This window comes from Leucopleurus acutus, assembly GCF_964270905.1.
Source record: "Leucopleurus acutus genome assembly, chromosome: 16".
NCBI lineage: Eukaryota > Metazoa > Chordata > Mammalia > Artiodactyla > Delphinidae > Leucopleurus > Leucopleurus acutus.
The window spans coordinates 8,886,616-8,910,551 of NC_139158.1; the positions used below are offsets into that span (position 1 = coordinate 8,886,616).

Below are 23,936 nucleotides of genomic sequence, written 5' to 3' on the forward strand. Positions count from 1 at the left end.
AAATTGGAATCCTCATACTTTGGGAGTATAAAATGGTGAATTTTATGGTATCTGAATTATATCTCAACTTTTTAAAAAAGATAATTCTGGCTGCATATAGGGATGGACCATAGGCAACTGAGAGTGGGAACTGGAAGGTTGTTGTAGTCTAGTCTAGTGGTGAGCTGATGGTGCTCTAAGGCCAAGGGCATGATGGCTTTAAAAGATAGGAAAGCTCAGGACAGGAATCCTTTGGAGAGGCTGGCTTCAGCAGGAAGAGGGACAACTCCCAACACCGGAGTAAGAGGGAAGAAGGGATGTAGACACAGGGGTAGGCATTCTAGAAAACTGAATCTGTCTTTTGGTTTGGTACAGAAAGCCTTTGTGGGCAGAGGATGTCTGGAAGCTTGAAATAGCTGTGGGCAAGCAGAGAACATGGCCTTGGCTTCCAGGAAGATCGGGAGCCCTGAGACTGGGTATACAGGGCTGCATGTCAAGGAAGCAGTCCTCTTGGACCTAACAGTGACTTTTGAGCTAGAATAAGAGGAAACTTCAACAGGGGGATACCTAGAGATTATCATATTAAGTCAAGTAAGTCAGGCAGAGAAAGGCAAATATCATATGATATCACTTATATGTGGAATCTAAAAAATTGATAAAAATGAACAGAAATAGACTCACAGATATAGAAAACAAAGTTACAGTTACCAGAGGGGATGGGGGTGGGGGGAGATAAGTTATGAGTTTGGGATTAACATATACCCAGTACTATGTATAAAATAGAGAAAGAAGGACCTACTGTATAGCACATGGAACTATATTTAATGTCTTGTAATAACCTATAATGGAAAAGAATCTGAAAAAGAATCTGAATCACTTTGCTATACACCTGAAGCTAACACAACATTATAAATTAACTATACTTCAATTTTTAAAAATGTTTAAAAAAAGAATAAGAGGAAACCAGGTATTCTATAATTATGGCTCAATAATACAAGCCATAGCCTGATTTTAATTCCGTTTTATGAAATCAAAGTGACTGATTAGTCAAGAATAGGCCTTGTATTTTTACAATCACAGTTTAATTTTTTTTTTAATTTTTTAAATTTTTGTCTGTGTTGGGTTGTGTTTGTCTGTGTTGCTTCGTGCAGGCTTTCTCTAGTTGTGGCGAGCAGGGCTACTGTTTATTGTGGTGCGCGGGCTTCTCATTGTGGTGGCTTCTCTTGTTGCGGAGAACGGGCTCTAGGCGTGCGGGCTTCAGTAGTTGGGGCACATGGGCTCAGTAGTTGTGGTGCATGGGCTTAGTTGCTCCGTGGCATGTGGGATCTTTCCGGACCAGGGCTCCCCTACATTGGCAGGCAGATTCTTAACCACTGCGCCACCAGGGAAGCCCTAATTTTTTTTTTTTAAGATTTTTTTTGGGGGGACTTCTCCGGTGGCGCAGTGGTTAAGAATCCGCCTGCCAGTGCAGGGGATATGGGTTTGAGCCCTGGTCTGGGAAGATCCCACATGCTGCAGAGCAACTAATCCCGTGTGCCACAACTACTGAGCCTGCACTCTGGAGCCCACGTGCCACAACTCCTGAAGCCCGCACGCCTAGAGCCCGTGCTCCACAACAAGAGAAGCCACCGCAATGAGAAGGCCGCACACCACGACGAAGAGTAGCCCCTGCTCGCCGCAACTAGAGAAAGCCCGTGCACAGCAACGAAGACCCAATGCAGCCAAAAAAAAAAAAAAGATTTGTTTTGGATGTGGACCATTTTAAAAGTCTTTACTGAATTTGTTATAATATTGCTTCTGTTTTATGTTTTGGCTTTTTGGCTGCGAGGCATGTGGGATCTTAGCTCCCTGACCGGGGATTGAACCTGCGCCGCCTGCATTGCAAGGCGAAGTCTTAACCACTGGACCACCTGGGAAAGCCCCCACAGTTTAATTTTGAATTGGGTATATGCCCATCTCAATTGGGTATATGCATTAATAAAAGAGTATAAGGTAGCATGACTAATAATATTAATTGATTATTAATGGTTTAATTGATTGACACAATTTTTTCACCTGCAGTGTCTCACTTGGTCTCTACAACAACCACGTAAAGCAAGTTTTATTATTTTCACACTTATTTTACATAAGGAAATGGAGGCTTAGGGAGTTAACACTTACTCTAAGTAGTCTGAATCCAGGTCTCCTAAATCTCACATTCTTTCTTTCCACTATTACCCCATGAATCAAGCAGAGTACTTCTTTTTTTGTCTATTCAAATTCTCAGGGTATGTTGCCAAGGTATCTTTTTCCAGAAAGTCTATTTTTGTAAAATGTCTTTAATGCTTGTCCACTCCAGTGATTATTTCCAATAACATTTCTTTTCTGTTAATGATATTAATGCGAACTGTAGAAAATCTAGAAAAACTTGTTTTTAATCCCACGCAGGTAACTACTGTTAACAATTTAGTTTATTTCTTTCCAGTATCTGCCTATAAATAAATATACTGCCTATAAATATGTACACACATATATATACATACACACATATATATACACATACATATATATTAATACTTTTTTTACAAAATTGTACTCATACTATAAACAGTGCTGTGTCTTGCTTTTTCACATAGTATGATGTTGTGAGATGTGGCATGGCCTTGTGGTGAAGGTTAATTAGGCCCTGAAGCCAGAATGTAATGGGCCTGTTAGCTGTGCGCCCTTGTCAATGCTACTTAGCCTTTTTGTACTAGAACAATATTAGCTATTACAAACCTTAGTGCAAAATGTGGTGTATCCTGTGCACTCTCCTCTCAGACCAGGTGATCTCTGTTCCTGGGTTCAGGAACTGCTCTGTATCTGAAACACATCCTCTCCCCTTCCCCTTGGCCAGCAGCATCCTTGCTGTCAGTTCATCTTGCTTATACCCTCCGATCTGTTGTGCACCCCCCGCCCCATGACCTCCGTAGCATCCACTCCAACCAGTTGACTCCCCAGAGGCAGCTCCCTTACAGTCTCTGGACTGTCTCCCTGAGACAGTCTGTGCGTCTGCAAGCTTATTGTCAACGTGGACTTGCTATTTCACTTAACAATATACATCTTGGATGTCGTTTATATCAGCACATAGGGCACTGCCTTGCTTTTGTTTTGTGTGTTTATTTCGTTTTGCTTGTTTTAAACTGCCATATGGGGGAAGGCTTTTTCAAGGCATGCCATGAATCCTAGAAGCTATAAAGGAGAAGTTGATTGATTTGGCTACGTAAAAATTAGAAGCTTCAGTGTAGGAAAACATACCATAAGCAAAGTCGAAAGACAAAACAGCCTCCACATTCAACTGGGGCTCTAACACTGCTCCGTGACTCTCTCATTTGCTCGGCTTGTACTTTACACAGAAAACCAAAGTCATCAGGTGCAAATGTTCTCTGCTTCCACCACCAGACCTCAAAATGTATTTGAACTGAAACCCATCCATTCCACCTCCCACCTGTTAAAACAGAAGGTGTCTCCCCTCCTGTCTGAAGCTAACGCCGCCTCTGTGCTGGGATCCCATCCCATCTTGCTCTAGTAGGACTGTGGCTCTGTTAATTGCCCGAGTCAGGCTGCCCTCCCTGCTGCTCCCAGCCTGTGTATTACCCCGGCCCACTGGGTTTTACCTTCTAGATAAATCTTGTCTCTGCCCTCTCCTCTCTTTTCTCCCTTCACTGCTCTGGGGCAGGCCTCATCATTTCACGCCTGGACCATTGCAGTAGCTTCCTCATTGGTCTCTTTCAACCTGGCCATCCTTGTTTTTTTGGCTGCGGCTCGTGGCTTGTGGGATCCTAGTTCCCCGACCAGGGATTGAACCCAGGCCCTCGGCAGTGAAAGCGTGGGGTCCTAACCACTGGACCGCCATCAACCTGGCCATCCTTGATGCTGTCCTCCGCACAGGTGCCAGCGGAGCATCTAAAACCCGGGCCTACTCTCATCCCCTGCCATAGGTCAGTCTCATCTGCTGTAGCTTGGGGGTCAGAGCGGTGTGGAAGGAATCCCCTTGTTGGTGAGGGAGCGCCTATAATTTGGAAAAAAGCCTCCCATGCCATTCGAGTCTCAGACCTTGATAGCTTGCCATTGCAAAGCCCTCTCCTCCATTACCCCTAACTGCCCAGCTCCCCAGATTCACCTGCCTTGGACTTTATGTCTTAGTGACAGCAACGTGCCACACACCTACCCCACTCCTTCCAAGAACACGCTTACTGCCCTACTTCACCCGGCGGCTCAGCCATCCTCGGCCCTGAGCGCCAGGCTGGGACATGACGCCCCCTCCTCCAGGCAGTCCTAGCATCCTGAACGTTCCTAAGTGGTTTGCTGAGCAGCCTGCTGGTCTGGATGCCTCTTAGGAGGCTGGTTGGGAGCTGACTCTAGCATATAGAGCTCATATCACCACTTGAACCTCAGCTTTGGGTCCCAGCAGCCAATTCTAGGGCAATGGGAACCGTCCCACTTCCTTCCTTCATAGCATCTGTCACGATATTGAAACTGTATTAAAATGGTCTGTCTTTGTGTTTGTCCCCACACTACACTATGTGCCTCTTGAGAGCAAGGATAGTGTCTGGTTTTTCACATGGCCTGGCACGTACCCAGTGCTACAGCTGAACTGAAAAGGGACTTGGCAAACCATAGACCGAGTTTAATGTTTTCTTGGTCATTGTACTGGAACAGATGGTCATAAAGACAATTTATGAAATGTCATTAGGATAAGTGTAAATTCCTGTAGTTACATCCAAAAGTAACAGGCGTGTGCATTTTCGGTGGACCACCATGGCTTTGCAGCAGTTCATGTGATAAGAGGTGGGGATTTTCACTGGGGAAGCAGCCTCGACGTGGGTCGCCAGTGTGGTGAGGCTGCAGGACGCTGCTGGGACGCTGGCCTGCCCAGCTGGTGTCCCGGAGACGTTGCTCTGCCATTGTCCCCATTCTCTCTCGTTCTTCAGTAATCTTCCCTCCCATCCTTCCTTTCAGCCTGTAAACATGCCCATGTGTCCCCCACCTTTAAAACCCACTTTCCCACCCTGCCTCTTGGTTCTTCCTTCCTTCCAGGAGCTAACTTAGCCTTATGGGAAAGATGGAGACCCTCCAATGCAAACTGCTTCCCCATTTCTGATTTTTTCCACCATGACGTCGTCAGATACACCCCGCCCTCCCCACCTCTCCCTGACCATGGTTCACTGACTCCCTGGTTCCCTTGAGCCTGCCTCCTCCTTGCTCAGTCGTCCATCTCTCTAATGTTGCACTTCTTGCCCATTCCTTCCGTTATGCCCACGAGCAGTTACAGATCTTCCCCTTCCTTACACACCCTACTGCCTTCTCAGGAATTTTCCATCCCCTTAGGAACTTCCTGGGATTCTCTGCCCTTCACCACTAGCCTTTTCCAAAGAGAAGGCCACTTCCCTGCCTCCCCCTTTCCCCTCTCCCCAGATGTTCAACATCTCACAGTCTGACTTAGGCCTGAATTCCTCTGCTGCGGCTGCTCCCCAGATGGCATCAGAGACCTAGCCAGCGTCTCTCTTTCTTTTTTTGGCCATGCCACACGGCTTGCAGGATCTTAGTTCCCCGACCAGGGATTGAACCCCAGTCCTCAGCAGTGAAAGCATGGAGTCCTAACCACCAGACCACCACGGAATTCCCAGCATCCTTAATTTAGTGCCTTGCCCACCCCTCTGCCCCTGGTTCCCATCCTCAGGGATCTCCCCGAAGGATTTGGCCAACTCCTCCTTTTAGGGCAGCCCCCGGTCCTCACCTTCTCCTACTGTGTTGTCTGCACTTTCTTGGGCTCCTGCAGTGGCCGCTCCTCCCATCCTAGATGGAGACTTTCCTCAATGCTCTGTCCTCCATCTTTTCTCTTCTTGACACTTTCTGCATTATCTATAATAATAAACAAGGAGATGAAGAGAGGTGCCGAGAAGACTTTGAGGATAGGGGGAGTTCTTTGGGTTGGTTTGGTGGTACTGCTGGGTTTTTGTTGGCTTTTTATTGGGGGGGGGAGGTTTGGGCAGAATGGCATGAGGGATTCCTTAGGGTACAGCAGAAAGGGTTGGAAGGAGACCAGCAAGCCACATGTCGGTTTCGCTATTTTCTGGACGCGCCCCAAACTTTCTTTGCCTCGTGGTCTTTCTCTACCTGTTGTGTCTTACCCCCCTCTCATGACCTTTGTAACATTCTGGTCATACTCCTCTTACCAGTCAAATATGGCATTGTAGTCATTTTACCACGTACTGTAGCTCATACTGTCCATCAGTTCACTTAGGTTGTCTGGAGATCAGGACTTGACTTATTTTAACTCTGGAACATTTAACAGAGATGCTTACATGTAGGGGCTACTCAGTGTTCCTCAGGGGCATCAGCTAATGGGAAGAGCATGAGTCTTAGATGTAAACAGACCCAGATTCTGATGCTCATCCTGGCCTTGATCCTTGTTCATTGTGTGACCTCGGGCACATTGCTTACCTTTCTAATTACGGTAACCGTGAGGATGAAATGTGATATTGGGTGCTCAAGAAATGCGAGTCCCCTCCCCCAGCCCTGGAAGTGGCCAGAAGTAGGAGGAGACAAAATGACCTAAAGCATCATCTGAGGACATGCTGATATCACAGGATGTGTCTCCACCCATAAATGATGGGCCAGTGGTTAGAATGTTACTGCACTTGGTATGGCCCTTTTGGCCTTCACACCGGCTTGCCTTAGTTTGCTTTCCAGCTGTTTTAATAGTTTTTTCTCTGCTTTCCTCCCTCCCTTGGCCCCCACGACATGCGTGAATACCAGTACCCAATCCAGGATGCCCCCTTCCTTACTTTCCCTCCCTCAGAGTTCAGCTGCTAGGGTAGGATGTTCCAAGGTCTTATCACAAGTCTGACAGCTCTTCAAATAGCATCACACAGTGTCATCGTGGAGCTGGGCAGATGTGTATTCTACCTGCAGAATTCTTAGAAAATGAGGAGAAAGCTGATAAGCCGGCAAGCAGGTCCACTTGGAGTGATCCAGGGCATCTTTCTCTTTCTATTTTTTTTTTTTTTGAGATTGTTTTTCTGTTAGCGTTTTTATATCAACCTAATTCTTTTTGGTTACTGCATAGTATTCCTTAGAATTAACGTGCCCTAGTTCGTTTGAACTTTCTGCTCTTGTGGAAACATTTAAGTTGTTTTTGCTTTTTCCCTAGGAACAATGTTTCAGGGAATGCCCTTGAACACGGCTCATGGGAGCATTTTTCTAGGACAGATGCCCAGGGGTTAGATGATATATATATTTATATGTATTTGAAATTGTATTAGATCCTACCAGATTGTCCAGATCAAAGACTGTATGTACTACCACAGGAAAAATGTTTTCTTTTTTGGTGTCATCATTTCATGTCTTGCATGAGAAGGTCTTCTCATTGCTAAAGGTATAAACAGATTTTTCTGTATTTTTATTCAAAGTTGGTAGTTTTGCTTTTTACATTTGGCTCCACACACCCCGCCTGGGGGCGGGGGGGACTTTTTCCATTATATTGGTACCACCTGAATAGTCCACCTTGTTTTTAGACTTGCTGTTCTATTTCACTGACCCAAATGTTTGCTCCTGTACTACTACAATCATTTTGAGTGTGTTTGGCCTTTAAAAAAAAAATTGTGGTTTTATATATATATATATATATATATATATATAAAAAATCATAAAATTTTTCATTTTAACCAGTTTTAAGTATTAAGTAACAGTTTTAAGTAACCAGTTTTAAGTATACAATATACAGGTGGCATTAATCACATTTATAATGTTGTACAACAATCATCACTATTTCCAGAATTTTTCATCAGTCCAAGTAGAAACTCTCTACCCATTACACAATAGCTCCCTTTTCCCCTCCAATCCTGTGCCCTGTAACATCTGCCCTACTTTCTGTGTCTGTGAATTTCCAAATTCTAGATTTCACATAAGTGAAATCATACAATAATTGTCCTTCCGTGTCTGGCTTGTTTCACTTAGAATAAGTTTGCAAGATTCATCCACGTTGTATCATATATCAGAACTTCATTTCTTTTTATAGCTGAAGAATATTCCATTGTATGGTTATACTCTATTTTATACATCCGTTCATCTGTTGGCGGGCAACTTGGGTTGTTCCACCTTTCGGCTATGGTGAATAATGCTGCTCTGAACACTGGCGTACACTTACCTGAGTCCCTGTTTTTAATGCTCTTGGGTATATACCCAGGAGTGGAACTGCTGGGTCCTATGGTAATTCTGTGTTTAACTCTTTTCCTTGGTGGCCACAGAGGAGATGTCATTTCCTTCACTGTTAGTAGAAAGATCAGTCCCTGAGTCCTGTTCTTACCCCATTTTTACATTCACCTGCCCACATTTTCCCCCACCCCTGGAGCCAAGCACAGAACTTGGCACATGGTGGTACCAAGTAAAGGCCAGCCTGGGTGGGTGGGTGGATGGACAAATGAACTCCAGACCACTGGAAGAGCAAGATTTTCCCTGACTGTATAACGGGACAGCAAGAAGCAATGGAAAGAGCCTGCAGCCATACTATTGGTGCATGCATCCAACAAGAGACCTGGGTTCTGCTTCTTACATGAGCCCTTAGTTTCTGTGTGTCTTGTTTAGCTCATCTGTGAAAGGCAACTGCACTCCTGCTGTACAGGATGTTGAGACATGAGATCTGGGTATGAAAGCCCTTTGCTGAAGTCAAAGGCACTCACTGGCGGGAGGGATTGCAGAGTCCCGTGTGTACCCCGCACTCAGAATAGAGCCTGGCACATCGGTGAACTGATTTCTTGCGTGCATTCATTCCTACATCCAACCACTGTCTACTGAGTGCCTGCTCTGTGCCAGGCAGTGTTCTGGAGGCTGGGCTTCAGCCATGAGCAAGAGAGACAAAAAGGCCCTGGCCTCATCAATCTGCTCAAGAACGAGATCCAAGAACAAGCCCCAAGGGTCCTAACTGCCTTCCCAATGCTTCTGGTACCAACTCTAGACTTTTTAAAAACACAGCAAGAAATGCCAGTGGAGAGCTTATATTTTGAGGAGGTGTCTCCAGCTTTAAGGAGAAAAATGGATTTGAAAATGTAAAACAAAGAATAGGCTAGGTACTTGGCAAATCAAGCAGCTTGAAATGCCATGAGGGAGGGGAACTTTTGGGGGGTTCTATGTGAAGCAAAGGGAGAGAAAAGATTCCAGATACTCCCCTGACTGCCACCCACAGGAAAAATGTGAGAGCCTCCAAACCTCTTCGTGCAGGAGTTTAGGGGTGGGAATCAGGGCGACTGTCACCAGGCTCTCTGCAACACTAGGTCTGCCTAGGAATGTTGCTGGTGACACTTTGGCCCTGTTTGGCCCCATGGGAGACAGAGGTTGGCTTATCTGGTTTGGTCACTGAGCTCTGCCCCTCAGGAGCCCTTGGAGGTGGCCCAAGAGCTCATGGCCACTGAGCACACATCCCACGCACTGCATATCAATCATCTCATTGAAGCCTCTCCACAGCCCTTGATCACCTCCGGAAAACAGGCTCAGGGAAAGTAACGGCCTCAGTCTGGGTCACGCAGTTATGCACACACAACAGAGCCAGAATCCTTGCTCTCACCTGGACCCTAGTTGAGCCAGATCCCAGAAGCCAGGCAAAAGGAGGAGCAGCAAGGTTGATAGGGTAAGAATTGGCAAGAGACTCTAGGTAACAAAACCTGTTATACCCACAAGGACAGGTTTTATGATTTATTAATAAACTTAGCAATAAAGGGATTCTTTTGGAGCTCGGAAAATTTTATGGGCACTAATACGTAGTTTCCAAAGTTCTTTCACATATGTTCTTTTTCACTTGATCCTTATAACAACCTCTTTTAAGAGCAATGGTGTGGTGTTTTTGCGGTACGCGGGCCTTTCACTGTTGTGGCCTCTCCCGTTGCGGAGCACAGGCTCCGGACGCGCAGGCTCAGCGGCCATGGCTCACGGGCCCAGCCGCTCCGCGGCATGTGGGGTGTTCCCGGACCGGGGCACGAACCCGTGTCCCCTGCATCGGCAGGCGGACTCCCAACCACTGCGCCACCAGGGAAGCCCACGAGAGCAATGGTTTTTATACCCATTTTATAGACAGAGAAACTGGCTCACAGAGAGTAAGTGCCCTAGATTGCACTGCTAGTGTGTGTGGAGGGGGCATCCTGACAGTTGTGGGCAACAACCTTATCAAGTGTTTCATTTCCTGTGAGATTCTCAGAGCAGAGGTGACCCCAGCCCGGAGGAGGAGAAGGAATTCCTCAGCCTGATGAGGTCACAGTTTGTTTCTTTCCCAAACCTTTATTACTCAAAGCATGTATTCTAGTGAATGCAATTGACATATATTTGTTATTTACCAGTCTTTTCTCTGGAACGTGAACCTAGCTTTGCCTTCATACAATCATCATTTATTAAAGGGACTGTCACCCCCAGTGATGTCAGTATATTTAGTAATGGCAGAACCTTTCCTGCACATATTCTTCAAGGTCTCACCTGAAGTTTGGAAGAGCTACTTGCCCTGGGCTGGGCTGGACTTGGGATGAGACCAGGTTCCTGACCCCAAAGGATCAGCCAGCATAGGTAATCCCACCAGAGCTAGAGATGTACACAAAGTTCTGTGGGGAGACTAACCCTGCCTGGGAAGACGTCACAGAAGAGGTGAAACAGAGACAGGAACACAGGTGGCCTTGTAGGGAGAGGGGCCGGCTCATGCAGAGGCCCTGTGGAAGGAGTGATGTGGGATGAGGCTGGAGGGGCAGCGAGTCAGAGGAAGGCCCTTGGGATTCCCCCTTGAAAGCCATGGGTAGGGAGCTCTTGGGGTTTTTAAGAGCGTGATCTGCCTGTTTCTGAATGACCCCTGAGGTGGCAGATGGGGAATCTGGAGGAGAGGAGACCACTGTCCCCAGCATCTTGCCACCTAAGACCAAGAGACCATGACAGAAGTGGACCCTGGCCCTTGAGTCTCTGCTGAGGTGCTCAGCCTGGGAGAATTTCAGGGAGGAAGGAGCAGCCCCAACGGAGGCGAACAGGTGTGGAAAGAGTGGGATTCGGACCATGTTGACCAGGGGCCAAAGTGAGGGCCGCAGGCAGTGAGAGCTGTGGGAATTCGGTTCCTCTCCCAGTGCCTCCCCTGCAGGCCCCCTGCCGAGTCTCCTCTCCCTGCTTGTGAGCACTGCTGCTTGGAACACCTTTGTCTGTCACTTCCTGTAGGAAGATGTCCCTGGCCTTCTGCCCCTTCCCCCACCTGCCTCCAGCCTCTGCTTGGTGCTCCCTGGCCACCTGCACTGTCTTCTTGTGCAGGTAACCCTCACATGGGCTTGAAATGATCTGCGGGCTGAGACCCTGGCTTTATTTGTCTCAGTAGTCATGGCACTTAGCCCAGTGCCTTGCATATAGTAGACACTCAATAAATGTTTACTGAATGGAACTAGAAGGGAGAGGTTAGTAGAAGCTGGGTTAACATGTAAGGGGTGTCGAGGGCAGAAGGAGCAACAAGTGAGGCAGGTGGGTGTCGGGGAGGGGGCAGGTGGAGGGTGGCCCATGCAAATAAGGGTGATGGCTGGGAGAGAGAGGCCAGATGTGGGTCTGATTGAGTGGGCAGCCAGAGAAACAACACACACACACACACACACACACACACACACACACACACACACTGATTGATCGATTGATTGATTATAGGAAATTGGCTCACGCTACCATCTGCAAGCTAGACACCCCAGGAAAGCCAGTGGTGTAATTCAGTCTAAGTCCAAAGGCCTGAGAACCAGGGGAGCCAGTGGTGTAAGTTCCAGGCCTAACTGATATCCCAGCTCATGTGATCAGGCAGAAAAAGAACTGAAATCTCCCTTCTTCTGCCTTTTTGTTCTATTCAAGCCTTCAACCTTGGGTGACGCCCATGCACTTTGGGAAGGGCCATCTTCTGTACTCAGTTTCCTGATTCAATCTCTTCCTGAAACACCTTCACAGACACACCCAGAAATAACGTTTAGCCAAATATTTGGGCACCCTGTGACCCAGTCAAGTTGACACAAAATTAGCCATCACAGCAGGCTAGGTGATTTCAGAGTCAACTAGCATTACCAAGCACCCCCCTGTGGCCATGCTGTGTGCAACCATTTGCCCCCCAAGAGTGGGTATTACCCTACATGCAAGAAGAGAAACTAAGTCCAGCATTCACACCTAAACAGAGCAAAGCCTCTTCCCATCGTTGGCAGGCGTTGGGTCGTGACTACAACTTGCTGCAACTGTACCTCTTTTCCACCTCAGACCTTCTGTGGCTTCATACTCCATCCTACTCCAATGTACTATTTTAATGATTAGTATTACTGACAGCGATAATTAACATATGTGTGGTGCTATAATAGAAACGACAGCTAACTCTTACATAACATTGGATATACCAGGCAATTCTCTGTGTTTTACCTACATTAACTAGCCTCCTTTCATCAATGGGGAAATTGAGGCACAGAGAGGTTGAGTGACTTGCCCAAGGCCACATGTGGCCAGGGTTGCAGCCCAGGGTCTTATCTGACTTTCCCAGTAAGCTGCCCAAGGCCATATGGCAAGAGAAAGCTGGAGGTTGGACTTGAACCTGGGAATTTGGATTTAAAAACCTTTATTCATCCAGACTTCTGACTCTGCCTTCAGAATCCTGGGATGTTTTTACTGTGAGGGGGTCCTCGAAGACCCTCTCACTTTCCCTCCTTCTCTCGCAGGCCCTGTGCTCACAGGTGTCCCCTGCCCCATCTGCCTGTGTGAGCAACTGCCTTCTGCTAAATGGCTTTTATACAGAGCCCATGTCCTGGCTCTTAAAAAGGAATGTGTGGGATGAATAAGCACCTAAAAATAACTCCAGATCAATTTTTTGGGCGGGGTGGATTGGGGTGGGGAGAGGTCTGTGTTTTCCTTTCTCTCCTCTCCCTCCCTCCCTCTGCCCGCAAGGCCCATAAACTGCTGCTGGCTGACATCTGGGCCAGGCTGGCTTCCTGTAAGGCTGTAATAACACGGAATTAGCCTGGCGGCCGCCCTCTCCTACACAAAAATGCCAGTGCTTGGTCACTACAGACGTCTGCGAGTTGCTGCCTTCCTGCCCTGGTCCATGCTCCCGGGACAGGTCCTTGTTCATCAGATAACTGGGCAAGACAGATTCCTGGACTTGTCCTCCCCGTGGAGGAGCAGTGGAAAATCCCCTCCAAGTGAGAGGCGGGCAGCTTCTGGGCTGGGCCATTTGAGGGAGCCCCAAATTCCTGCCTCCACGGAGGAGCCTGGAGGGCAGGAGCGGAGTGCTCTCTGGCAGCCTGGGCCCCCGCATCAAGGTTTCCAGGCCGTCTGCTGACTCAGGGACTTGGCTGAATGGCTCGCATCTGTCTCTGTGCTTCTAACAGGCCCCTTACCCCCACCAGCCACCCACAGGCCGCCTGGAGAGGATTTAGAAATCCAGCAGATCTTTGCTGCCCAGAACCCGCCAGCTAAAAGCGGCATCCTGAGAGTGGGCTACGTTTCTTCCTCGGTGGAGTCTGTCTTGCAGAATGGATTTGTTCTGGGGGTATGCCAGGCGTTTTTGTACAGCTCAGCTGTGCTTGAGGTCTCTTTCCCCTGTGATGTCAAATATGTAGAAAGGGACACTGGTGTTTAATATGGCAGGGGTTGGGGGGGAATGGAATGGCAATGTAAAGAGGGAAAAGAAACCTACCAGGGGCAAAGGGTTCAGAGGTCCCTGCTTATGCTGAACCTTTGGCCAAGGGATGGAAAATTCCAGGTGGAAGTTCCGAAATTCCCGGTGTAGAAGTGCTAAGGGAAGCGCCACACCTAGAAGACCTAGTCTTCTGCCCCCCCCCCCCCCCCCCCCCCGGCTTCAGCCAGGACTGGGGCGGGGCTTCCTGTGCCCCAGCTATGTGGTTGGTCAGTGGTTCACTTGTTCCCAGTCTCGGGTGCACATCCTGGGGGAGCTTGAAAATGCCAGTGCCCAGGCTCTGTCCCCAGGCCAGTTATATCAGCATCCCTGGGGTGGGGCCCCACCTTCCCAGGTGATGGCAGCATGCAGCAGGGGTGGTGAGCCACCTCTGGCAATAACCTCTGTTTTCCTCCACCCTCCGCCTTCCTTCTCAGCTTCTGATTTCTCAAATTCAGAGGTGGGCACTGCCACCCCAAGCATCATGTCCTACATAACGGGCTTGGTAAATAGTGTTGAGGGCTGCTGTGCCGTTGATGATGATGATGATGACAATTTAGGCCACACTCTAGGGACTAGAAGCATTCGAAAAGTCCTTTTCTATGACTTCATTAAAAAGAGTCCCCTACAGGGCTTTCCTGGTGGCGCAGTGGTTGGGAGTCCGCCTGCCGATGCAGGGGACACGGGTTCGTGCCCCGGTCCGGGAAGATCCCACATGCCGTGGAGCGGCTGGGCCCGTGAGCCATGGCCGCTGAGCCTGCGCGTCTGGAGCCTGTGCTCCGCAACGGGAGCAGCCACAACAGTGAGAGGCCCGCAGTTCCTTATAAATACTGAAGGGAAAAGGTCAGTTTTAAAGTTGTACTTAAGGTCCCAAAGGGCTCTTTTTTTTAAAAATTTTTTGGCCACGGTGCACTTGGCATGAGGGATCTTAGTTCCCCAGGGATCAAACCCGGGCCCCCGCAGGGGAAGTGCAGAGTCTTTTTTTTTTTTTTTTTTTTTTGCGGTACGCGGGCCTCTCACTGCTGTGGCCTCTCCCGTTGTGGAGCACAGGCTCCGGACGCGCAGGCTCAGCGGCCATGGCTCACGGGCCCAGCCGCTCCGCGGCATGTGGGATCTTCCCGGACCGGGGCACGAACCCACGTCCCCTGCATCGGCAGGCGGACTCTCAACCACTGCGCCACCAGGGAAGCCCGGAAGTGCAGAGTCTTAACCACTGGACCACCAGGGAAGTCCCCCAAGGGGCTTAGAAACAAAGGTTCCCCTTAGCCCACAGCCAGCAAATGACCCATCCTCTGAGAGCTTTACTGCCTTCACCTGGGCCTGGCCTGAGTTGGGTTCTCTCGTCCTGAGGACCAAGCGAGCCTCCCAGATGGCCCTCCTGGCTCCCTTGACTCCCAGGAGACTCCTGGATCTGCGTCTCTGAGCCCCACCTACTCAAACTGCAGCTTGGCCAGAGGCCCTCCCTGGGAACATGGCCAGCCAGCAGGGCGGACTTAATGCAGTGAAGACCACGTTCCTCCCCGCAGTGCCCTGGAAAGCAGGGCCCTTGTCCTAATTCCTCCTGATTCCTCTTTACAGGACCACTTGCCCCCAGCCCCCAGGGTCAGATCTTCCTCTGCCCCGCCTTCATCCTGCAGCCTTCCCCTTTCCCAGTTGTTCCCTTCTTGAAGCCCTGTCTTCCTGGCTCCCCACTGCTGCCCTTGACCACCTGCAGCTTCCAGCCTGTCTCCTCCCTGGAGCCTCCCAGGCAGCACTCCCAGCGGCTGGCCTCAAACACAGCAGGGCAAGAGAGAATCTACAGGCTGGAGGGGCAGCAGGAGCCATCACTCAGCCCACCCTCTGTGGCCCGACTCCCCTCCACCCTCACCAGGGGCTCCAGCCAGCCTCAGCCCAGCTCCGAAAGCCAAGGGTTACTAGCCCCGCTTTACCTTTGAGTCTGTGTCTGGCTCTTCGTACATAGCAGCCTATCTGTCTTTCTGCTGCCTACACGAGCCTGAGTGTCCTAGCTGGGACTCCCTCTCCCTCCCCGTGGGTCTGCTCGGTGAGACAGCTCTGCTTCCACACAGATGCACATGGCCTGTTTCACTCGCCATGCTTGGTCACGCTACCCTCCTGCCCAGCCCTGCCACCCAGTCTTCCTGCATGCGCTCCGATTTTCCCCAGCTGCCCATCTCCCGCCACAGTTCCATCCACACGCTCCTTTCCCAGACCCCACGGGAGGAAAGTTCAAGTGCGCTGGCAGTTGAAATGGGGTGTAGGGCAGTCCCTGTCTGTGCAGATGCACGAGCTGCTCCAGGATTGGCAGGGGCCTGGTAGCAGCCCTGCACAGTCCTCTTGAATTGCCTGAGAGCTTCTGGTTTTCTCGATTTGAAACTGCTGTCTGCCCACTCATACCCCAGCCCATTTATGTGTATCATTTCTCTGGAGGGAAGCACATTTCCCGGATGCTTTAGCAGCTGCAGCTGCAGTCCCAAAGGGAGCCACTGGTAAGCAGGACTGGAAATAGAATTCTAGATCTGGAGGTTCGCAGATGATAAAACCAGGGCTCAGGCACTCAGGCTCATGCACACTTAGTGCCAGAGTGAGGGGGTACCCCAGACCACTGGCCCTTCCTCCTAGGATGGCCCTCTCCCTGACCAGGAGGGGGCATTTCCAGGAGCTGCACCCCCGGGCTCCCGGGTATGTGCCCACAACTCCCTTGGTCCTGGAGGGGGCCTGGTGATAGCAGAGCCCTTGACCTTTCCCAGCTCTAAGTGGCCCTCCAGGCCTCTTCTCATTACTCATTTATGCTGAGGGTCCCCAGGGGTAGCAGTCCCTGCAGGGGCAGACGCACCCCAGCTGATGGAGGGGCTTCCATGGCCTTGCTCCTGGAAGGCTGACAAGCTGTCAGCAGACAGTGATCTGAGCCCCAGCAGTGCCTGAGTTTACCCTGGGAAAGTGAGCTGTGGATACAGAGGGAAAGCAGGGAATTTGCAGCCAGACGACCTGTCATAGTCACATCTATGGGACCTTGGGAAGACACTGGCCTCTCCATAGCTCAGGATCCATATCTGTAGAACTGTGAGCTGGGGGATGAGACAGGACAGTGTAGGCAGAGCATCTGGTCTGGTGCCTGGCACGTTGCAGGTGAGTTCCTTGCTCCCATGGACCCTGTGATGGGCAGGCCACTCACAGATGTTTATTACTTTTAATGCAGTCTCAACACTGCCCTTCAGTAGCTAAACCTTTACTGAGCGGCTGCTCAGAGGCCAGGCCAGAGCCCTTGTGCCAATTTGGTGGCACTGCCTGCTCAGTGCCCAAAATGGAGATTACCACCCATGCTCCTGTTTGGGCCTCTTGTGAGCATCAACACACCTGAGGCTGGTCCGGGTGAGGAGATCTGGTGGCCTGTCCACAAGAAAGCCAGGGGTTCCTGCAGACCCGGTACCTGGCTGTGGCGTGAGCTCGGGACTCCAATCAGATGAGTTAAGCTTCTGACAACCTGGCCCTTCAGGACCACAAAGGATGAGGCTTCTGGGGGCAGCTGTGGCAACTCACTGAGCTGAGTCGTTTCACACGGATGCCCACTGAGATCCAGGGCTCGGCAGAAACGTCCAGGTGGGGAACCTTTTTGCCACCAGCTGCCCCTGCCAGCCGAGGGCCTCCCTAGGAGAGTTATCAGCTCCACATTTTATTGTCACCATGCCACCAGCACCTGGGTGTTGCTGAGAGGTTCCTATAGAATGAAATTTGCATATTGAAAGCAAATAACTAGGATTCCATATAAATTAGAGGTATGCTGCAAGAGGTCATGGGAAAGACTTCCCACTGGTTCCATCTGAGAGGTTTTGGCAAGATAATGTGGGGATGGAGGCTGATTCACTTTGTAACCTCCAGATGCTGGGGTAACGTTTGTAACCACCAAGGAGGTGGGAATTTTAGTCACTACCTAGCAGTTCACTCTCTTTTCTAGTACTTTCTTTCTTTTTTTTTTTTTTTGCAGTACGCGGGCCTCTCACTGCTGTGGCCCTTCCCGTTGCGGAGCACAAGCTCCAGACGCGCAGGCTCAGCGGCCATGGCTCATGGGCCCAGCCGCTCCGCGGCATGTGGGATCCTCCCGGACCGGGGCACGAACCCGCGTCCCCTGCATCGGCAGGGGGACTCTCAACCACTGCGCCACCAGGGAAGCCCCTCTAGTACTTTCTTAACTCTGGGGTCTCCCTTCTGCATTCTCTGCTTTTCTTTTACTTCCCCTCATTCCCCCATGGTTAAGGGATTTTCTTGGTCACGCCCAGATATCTCGTTCATTGATTACAGTTTCCTGCCTAAGCTGCAATCATCTTCTCTCTCTCTGGCGTGTTATAGTCAATATTTATTTTAACTTCAGTTTCAGAATTTGGGACAATGCCAGGTATCTCTAAGATATAGGCCTGTTTAGTGTGTTCAGGGGAAATGTTTCAACTACTTAAGGAGTCATTTCTTAGGGCGCATCCTTGCATATCCACAGCAGATAAGCCTATTATACAGCAGCACACACAGCAGAGAGGGAATAAGGGTTGAAGTCCAAGGGGCAGCTAGCAGGCCCTGCATTTGAATCACTGATGCTCGGTACCTGGCACTGGGGATTTATGCAAATCACTTAGGGGAAGGAGGGGAAGGCAGCCGAATTCAGTGTAATTAATAAACAAGGTTTTAAAATGAAGAAAAACAACCCCGTAAATTAAAATACATACTAACAATAACATAGTTCACACTTCCTGCCAACCCCAGTGAGGGCAGGTTTCCCACAGGTAGGGCAGTGCCAGGTGCCCAGGATGCTGCCCAGTGCAATGCAGCGTGAACCTGCAACAGGGGCTACGAGCGGAGTAGGGGTTACGAGCGGGGGCTCTGGAATACACTGCCTGCGTTCAACCCTGGCTCCCCTGCCTATTAGCTATGGGGCCTGGGAAAGGCACTTAACCTCTCTGGGTCTCCTTCCTTATCTGTAAAATAAGGATAATAATAGTAACGCTTAGTATACAGGGTTGTTGTGGGGACTAAAAGAAATAACGCCTGTAAAGTACTTGTCATAGTGCCTGGCACCTGGTAAGAACTCAGGAGACGTTATCAGTTGCTATTATTATTCACGGCATGACACAGTGCCCCCTCACCTCCCACCCCCGCTGCCAGCAGCACCCCCTTTCCCACTCGCCTTGTGATGCCCTGCCCTTCAGGTATCCTGAGATACATTCTAGGTCAGGGGACTCTTTATGCATCTTGAGGTTTTTTTCTTTTTCAACTTTTAAGGGTAATCAGAGCCCCTGCAGAGAGAGGCAGCGGAAGGCTTTTCCCACTGGAGTCAAAGTGACTCGTTGAAAAGGCCAAGTTCTGTCCAAAGAAAGACCCGTGGAAATACTCCATGAGGTTGAGAGTCCGCCGCCGATGCAGGGGACATGGGTTCGTGCCCCGGTCCGGGAAGATCCCACATACCGCGGAGCGGCTGGGCCCGTGAGCCATGGCCGCTGAGCCTGTGCGTCCCGAGCCTGTGCTCCGCAACGGGAGAGGCCACAACAGTGAGAGGCCCGCGTACCGCAAAAAAAAAATAATAATACCTATTCTATCTGCCTTAACCTGAGTTGAATGAGATAATGGGCAAAAAGACATTTTATAAACTTTGCAGCCCTCTGTATATGCTTACTGTTAGTGGTAGCAGTTAGTATAGTAACATGCGTTATATAAGGCCATTTTGTAGGGAGTATTGTTTAGTTGTTTTTTGTTTTTTAAATATTTATTTATTTAGGCTGCACTGGTCTTAGTTGAGGCACGCAGGATCTTCGTTGTGGCACACGGGATCTTTTAGTTGTGGCATGTGGAATTCCTAGTTGCAGCATGTGGAATCTTTAGTTGAGGCTTGTGCACTCTTAGTTGCGGCATGCATGTGGGATCTAGTTCCCCAACCAGGGATTGAACCTGGGCTCCCTGCATGGGGAGGGCGGAGTCTTACCCTTTGGACCACCAGGGAAGTCCCTATTGTTTGGTTTAAACCTCATTACTGGGAATTAATGGAATCTCATGCCTCAAAGTACTGGAAGGCCCAGACCTGAGCTTCTCAGCGGGGTTCTTCAGTGTGGTAGTTGTAGGGCTAGGCGGCAGAATCACGGTTCTCCAGTAGGTGTCACCCTCCACCAGGACACATCCTCTGCACCTTCTGTACCGGCTTCCTGGGTCCATTTAGCACTTCTTAGTTGAAGTTAGGTGGAGCAGTGATTCCAGTGTGGAATTTGGGTTGACAAGAGGCCTGGGGCAAGTTAGTAAGTATGGGGTGGGGCACTCAGGGAGGCTCAGCCTCTGCCTGAGGGAACTCACAGGTGAGCAGAGAGAGCCCAGGGCAAGGACCACCCCCATCCAAGGTTGATGCAGGCTATACCCAGAGGCTGTCCATTGCAGGAAGGGACTCTGAGTGACTGGCTATGTCTGGATGGGTCAGGGATGTCTTTGTAGAGAAGGTGATGCTTGAGATGGGTTCTAAAAGGTGAGAAAGAATCTTCCAAGCTGAGGAGGTGGGAAGGACATTCCAGGAATGTCCTGCGGTGGGCCAGGACTTCATTGATGGGGTGGACAGGAAAGGATGGGAGAAGGTGGCTAGGATGGAGGGGGATGAGGCCAGGTTAGTAAGGACCTTGAGGGCCAGATGAACTGTGCAAAGGTTTTTTGTTTCATTTTGGTTTTGTTTCCATTTGGGGTCAGCCAGTAAGGAGTTACAGCTAAAGGTGTAGAAGATGAACTGGACATGTAGCAACTGGAGGCAGGGAGGCCAGTTAGGAGGCTGTGGTTTAAAGTCTTATCCAGTGCAGGAGCAATTGGTATGGGGAGGGAAGACATAGACTGGAAACTGTTGGCAAGAAAGAACTGCATGGACATGGGAACTGATTAGATGGGGTGAGAGTGGCAGTTGTCAGTGGAGGAGTTAAGACTGACCTTGATGTTTCTAGCCTGATGAACTAAGTGGATGTGGAACCATTAGTGAAGACAGAAAACAGGAGCTGGAGCAGATTGTGAAAACAGAGGGAAAAGAAAATTTTATCTTTGGATTCCTTGAGTATGAGGTGCCTGTGAGACTTCCCCAGGTGTTGATGTCTGGTAGACAGTTGAATATAGTGACCTGGAGCTGATGAAGAAAGGACAGCAGCCTGAGGGGCACAGCATTCTTATTTTGACCTACTGTTTCTCTTTCTATCCAGTTTATTCAAAAGAGACTCCTCCAGCCTGAGCTGGGTTTCATGCATATTTCAAATTGCTTCTCTCTGTAGTGGCACAATTAGAAATGTCTTTTCTTAAAAACCCGAGACCACAGGATGCCTCGTGGCACAGCCGCTGTGGAATGGGGAATGCAAAGCCCCCATCTTTTCACTTCTTCTCTAAATCTGAACCTGTCACCCCAAGAAGAGTTGCGGGAAAGGCAGGCACCCAAAGGTGTTTGTGTGCTGGGCAGGCCTAGCGGGTGGCGGGTTAGCCAAGGCAAGGAAGCCCAGGCTCTCTTAAGAAGCTGTTGCTCCTTCCCTGCATTTGTATGTTGTGTGCGCACATGCATCCGTATGCTTGCCTGTAGGTACTTTCTTATTTGCCAGGGTGCCCCCCCGCCCCCCAAATGGAGCAGGAGAGGAACAGCCCTATTCATGGCTCCTGCTGGTCTCTCTTTCACAAGAGCAGCTCCCCAGCAAAGAAGTCCAGCAGAGAGAGCAGCCCTGAGGCAGGCGCCTGTCTGGAGCGGGGACACTGGCCCTCACTGCCCTTGGGCAGCATGTTCGTTTCCTGTGTCCATTGTAACAAATTATCATCAACTTGGTAGCTAAAACAACAGAAATTGATTCTCTCCTTGTTCTGGAGGCCGGAAGTCCGAAATCACATCACTGGGCCAAAATCAAGGTGTTGACGGGGCCCACTCTTTTCACAGGCTCTAGGAGAGAATCTCTTCCTTGCCTGTTGCAGCTTCTGGTGGCTGACAGCACTTCTTAGCTTGTGGCCGCATCACTCTAATCTCCACATCCTCTGTGTGTCGTATCTCCCTTTTACAAGGATGCCCAAGACTGCATCGAAGGTCTACGCAGATAATCCAGGGTCTTCTTCCCACCTCAGGAGCCTTGGCTTAATCATATATGCACATGACCTTTGCCACGTAGAGTAGTATTTACAGGTTCCAGGGATTAGGACCTGATATCTTTGGTGGTGTGTGTGTGGCAGCGGCAGGGGGCGGGGGCATCATTCAACCTACTACAGGTAAGGTTTGGGAAAGATCTTTCATTCAACCCTTAACACCTGTGTGTGAAGCAGGTGTCACTATCCCCAATTTTAGCAATGAGAAAATGGGCTTTGCCAGCTAAGATGTCAAGATCTATTGGGAGACCTTGATCAACCCCAGAGTTAAGGGTTCATAATATTTTTATTTTCATTTATTATTATTATTTTGGCCACGAGGCACAGCATATGGGATCTTAGTTCCCTGACCAGGGATTGAACCCGTGGCCCCTGCGTTGGAAGCACAGAGTCTTAACCACTGGACCGCCAGGGAAGTCCCGGGTTCATAATATTTTTAAAACATGAAATCTATCTTTTTTTTTTTTAAAGAAAAAAGATGGTTGTCCATTTAAACAGCCAGCAGATAATCCAAAACTCACTTCTGCATTGGGTGACTCCTGCTGGCTCACCTGGCCCTGACCTCCCTTGGGTGTCCGGGTTGGAGGATGAGGAAGTGGTGGCATGCTTCCCTCCTGCCTCGTACCTCATTTGGGTCGACTCTTGTGGACATGTCAGTAGCAGGGTCTGTGGGAGCCCAGAATACCAGAACTGACCAGGGCACCCTCCTGCCTTCCCTGGCTGGGGCACAGTGCTGGAAGAGCTGGGCTTGCCAGGGGCAGCCCTGGGGTGGGGTGGGAGAGTCAGTGTGCGGTCCAGACTCAGGGTTAGACAGAGAGACCTGGGCCCAGAGAGCCTTTTCCTGAAGCTGAGGGACCCTGGACTGGGCTCCAGACCTGGGAAGTAAAATTAACCACCACGACAAGAAGCCCCTGACCTTCCTGTACTTTTGCTTTTATATCTTATTTATATTATCTTTTATATCATGGGGTTCTCACATCCCCCTAGAAGGCAGGCAGAGAAACAGCCCCTATGACATAGATCAAGAACTCAGCTTTGAAGGGGAGGGTGCTGCCCTAGTCAGCCCAGCAGGCCCTGGGGCCAGGATGGGGGACTTAGCAGTGCTGCCTCCCCAGCCCCTCGGTGTGGGTCAGAGGGCCAGCGTTGTGGGTGCATCCTGTCACCTGTTTATAAAACCGGATTTCACTCCGTGGCAGCATGAGAAGCTCTTTTGGGCTTGGGCTGTACTGTCCTTAGTGAGTGTCCTTCTTCTGCCCTCATTTCTTGCCAGGTGTGTGACCTGGGGCAAATCACTCCCCTTCTCTGGGCCTCAGTTTCCTTACCCTGTAAAGCAGGGCTGGTGTAAGTGGACCGAGGTCCGTGCTGACTCCGCTGAGCTGGAAGGCTGCTTCTTCCTGCACCTCCGAGGATGTGAGGCAGCCTGTGTTGAAACCATAGGCTTGGGCCTCCATCCTTTTTCTGGAGACCGTGCCTCAAAAGACCATTTGCCAGGAGCCCTTTTCTGCCACCAGCCGCATCTCCTTGCAGAGAGGAGTCTGTCTCCCATTTCTCTTAGGCAGGCTAGGCATTGAGTAAGGGAGTCTGGCTTGAGAGAAAGGGGCTCTGAGCTCAGGGCACACATCATTTAGAAGCCAGTAGGCAGGTTGGCTCTGGGCTCCCTTGCGGGGGGCCTCGGAGCCTTCGGGGATACCTGCACTACTTCCTGCTATTCGTCCATCTGTTTGCGGACCCCAGACTCTTCTGGGCGTCCCCTCCGGATTAGCCGCAGGCGGCTAACCACTGGGTTTGAATTCCGCCTTTGTCCAGTGAAGCCAAGTGGGGAGGGGCCGAGCAGACCCCCTGCCCCCACTGGAATGTCGGCTCGGTGCGCCCCCCAGCTCTCCCCGCTTTTCAGCCGCCTCCGCCGCCCACTTCCTGAGTCCCACTGACCCCACCACCCAAACGCGCACACCCGCGCACACACTCACACTCACACTCACTCCCCGGCGGCCTCGCTGCGGGCTCAGCGATCCTGGCCGCGGGCCTCGGGGAGAAGCGACCTTTTGTTATTCAAATCACACCCTCGCCGCGCGCCCGGGCCGCAGGCTCCGGCCCCGGGAATCCGTCCATTGATCCCACCCCGCCCGGCATCCCCGCACCGCCACCACCGTCACCGCTACCGCCGCGGAGGCTCGGGCGCCTG

At 50.3% G+C, this 23,936-nt stretch overlaps 1 protein-coding gene across 1 annotated transcript in view; it reads left to right on the forward strand.

The window, feature by feature from the left end:
- Window positions 1-23,936, forward strand: part of HIP1 (huntingtin interacting protein 1) — a gene marked incomplete at its 5' end in the record, with an annotated part of 149,749 nt that overhangs the window by 42,500 nt on the left and 83,313 nt on the right. The window contains 3 exon segments of the mRNA XM_082857592.1: window positions 11,179-11,217; window positions 11,220-11,252; window positions 11,254-11,268. Coding sequence (XP_082713718.1) covers window positions 11,179-11,217; window positions 11,220-11,252; window positions 11,254-11,268 — 87 coding nt within the window.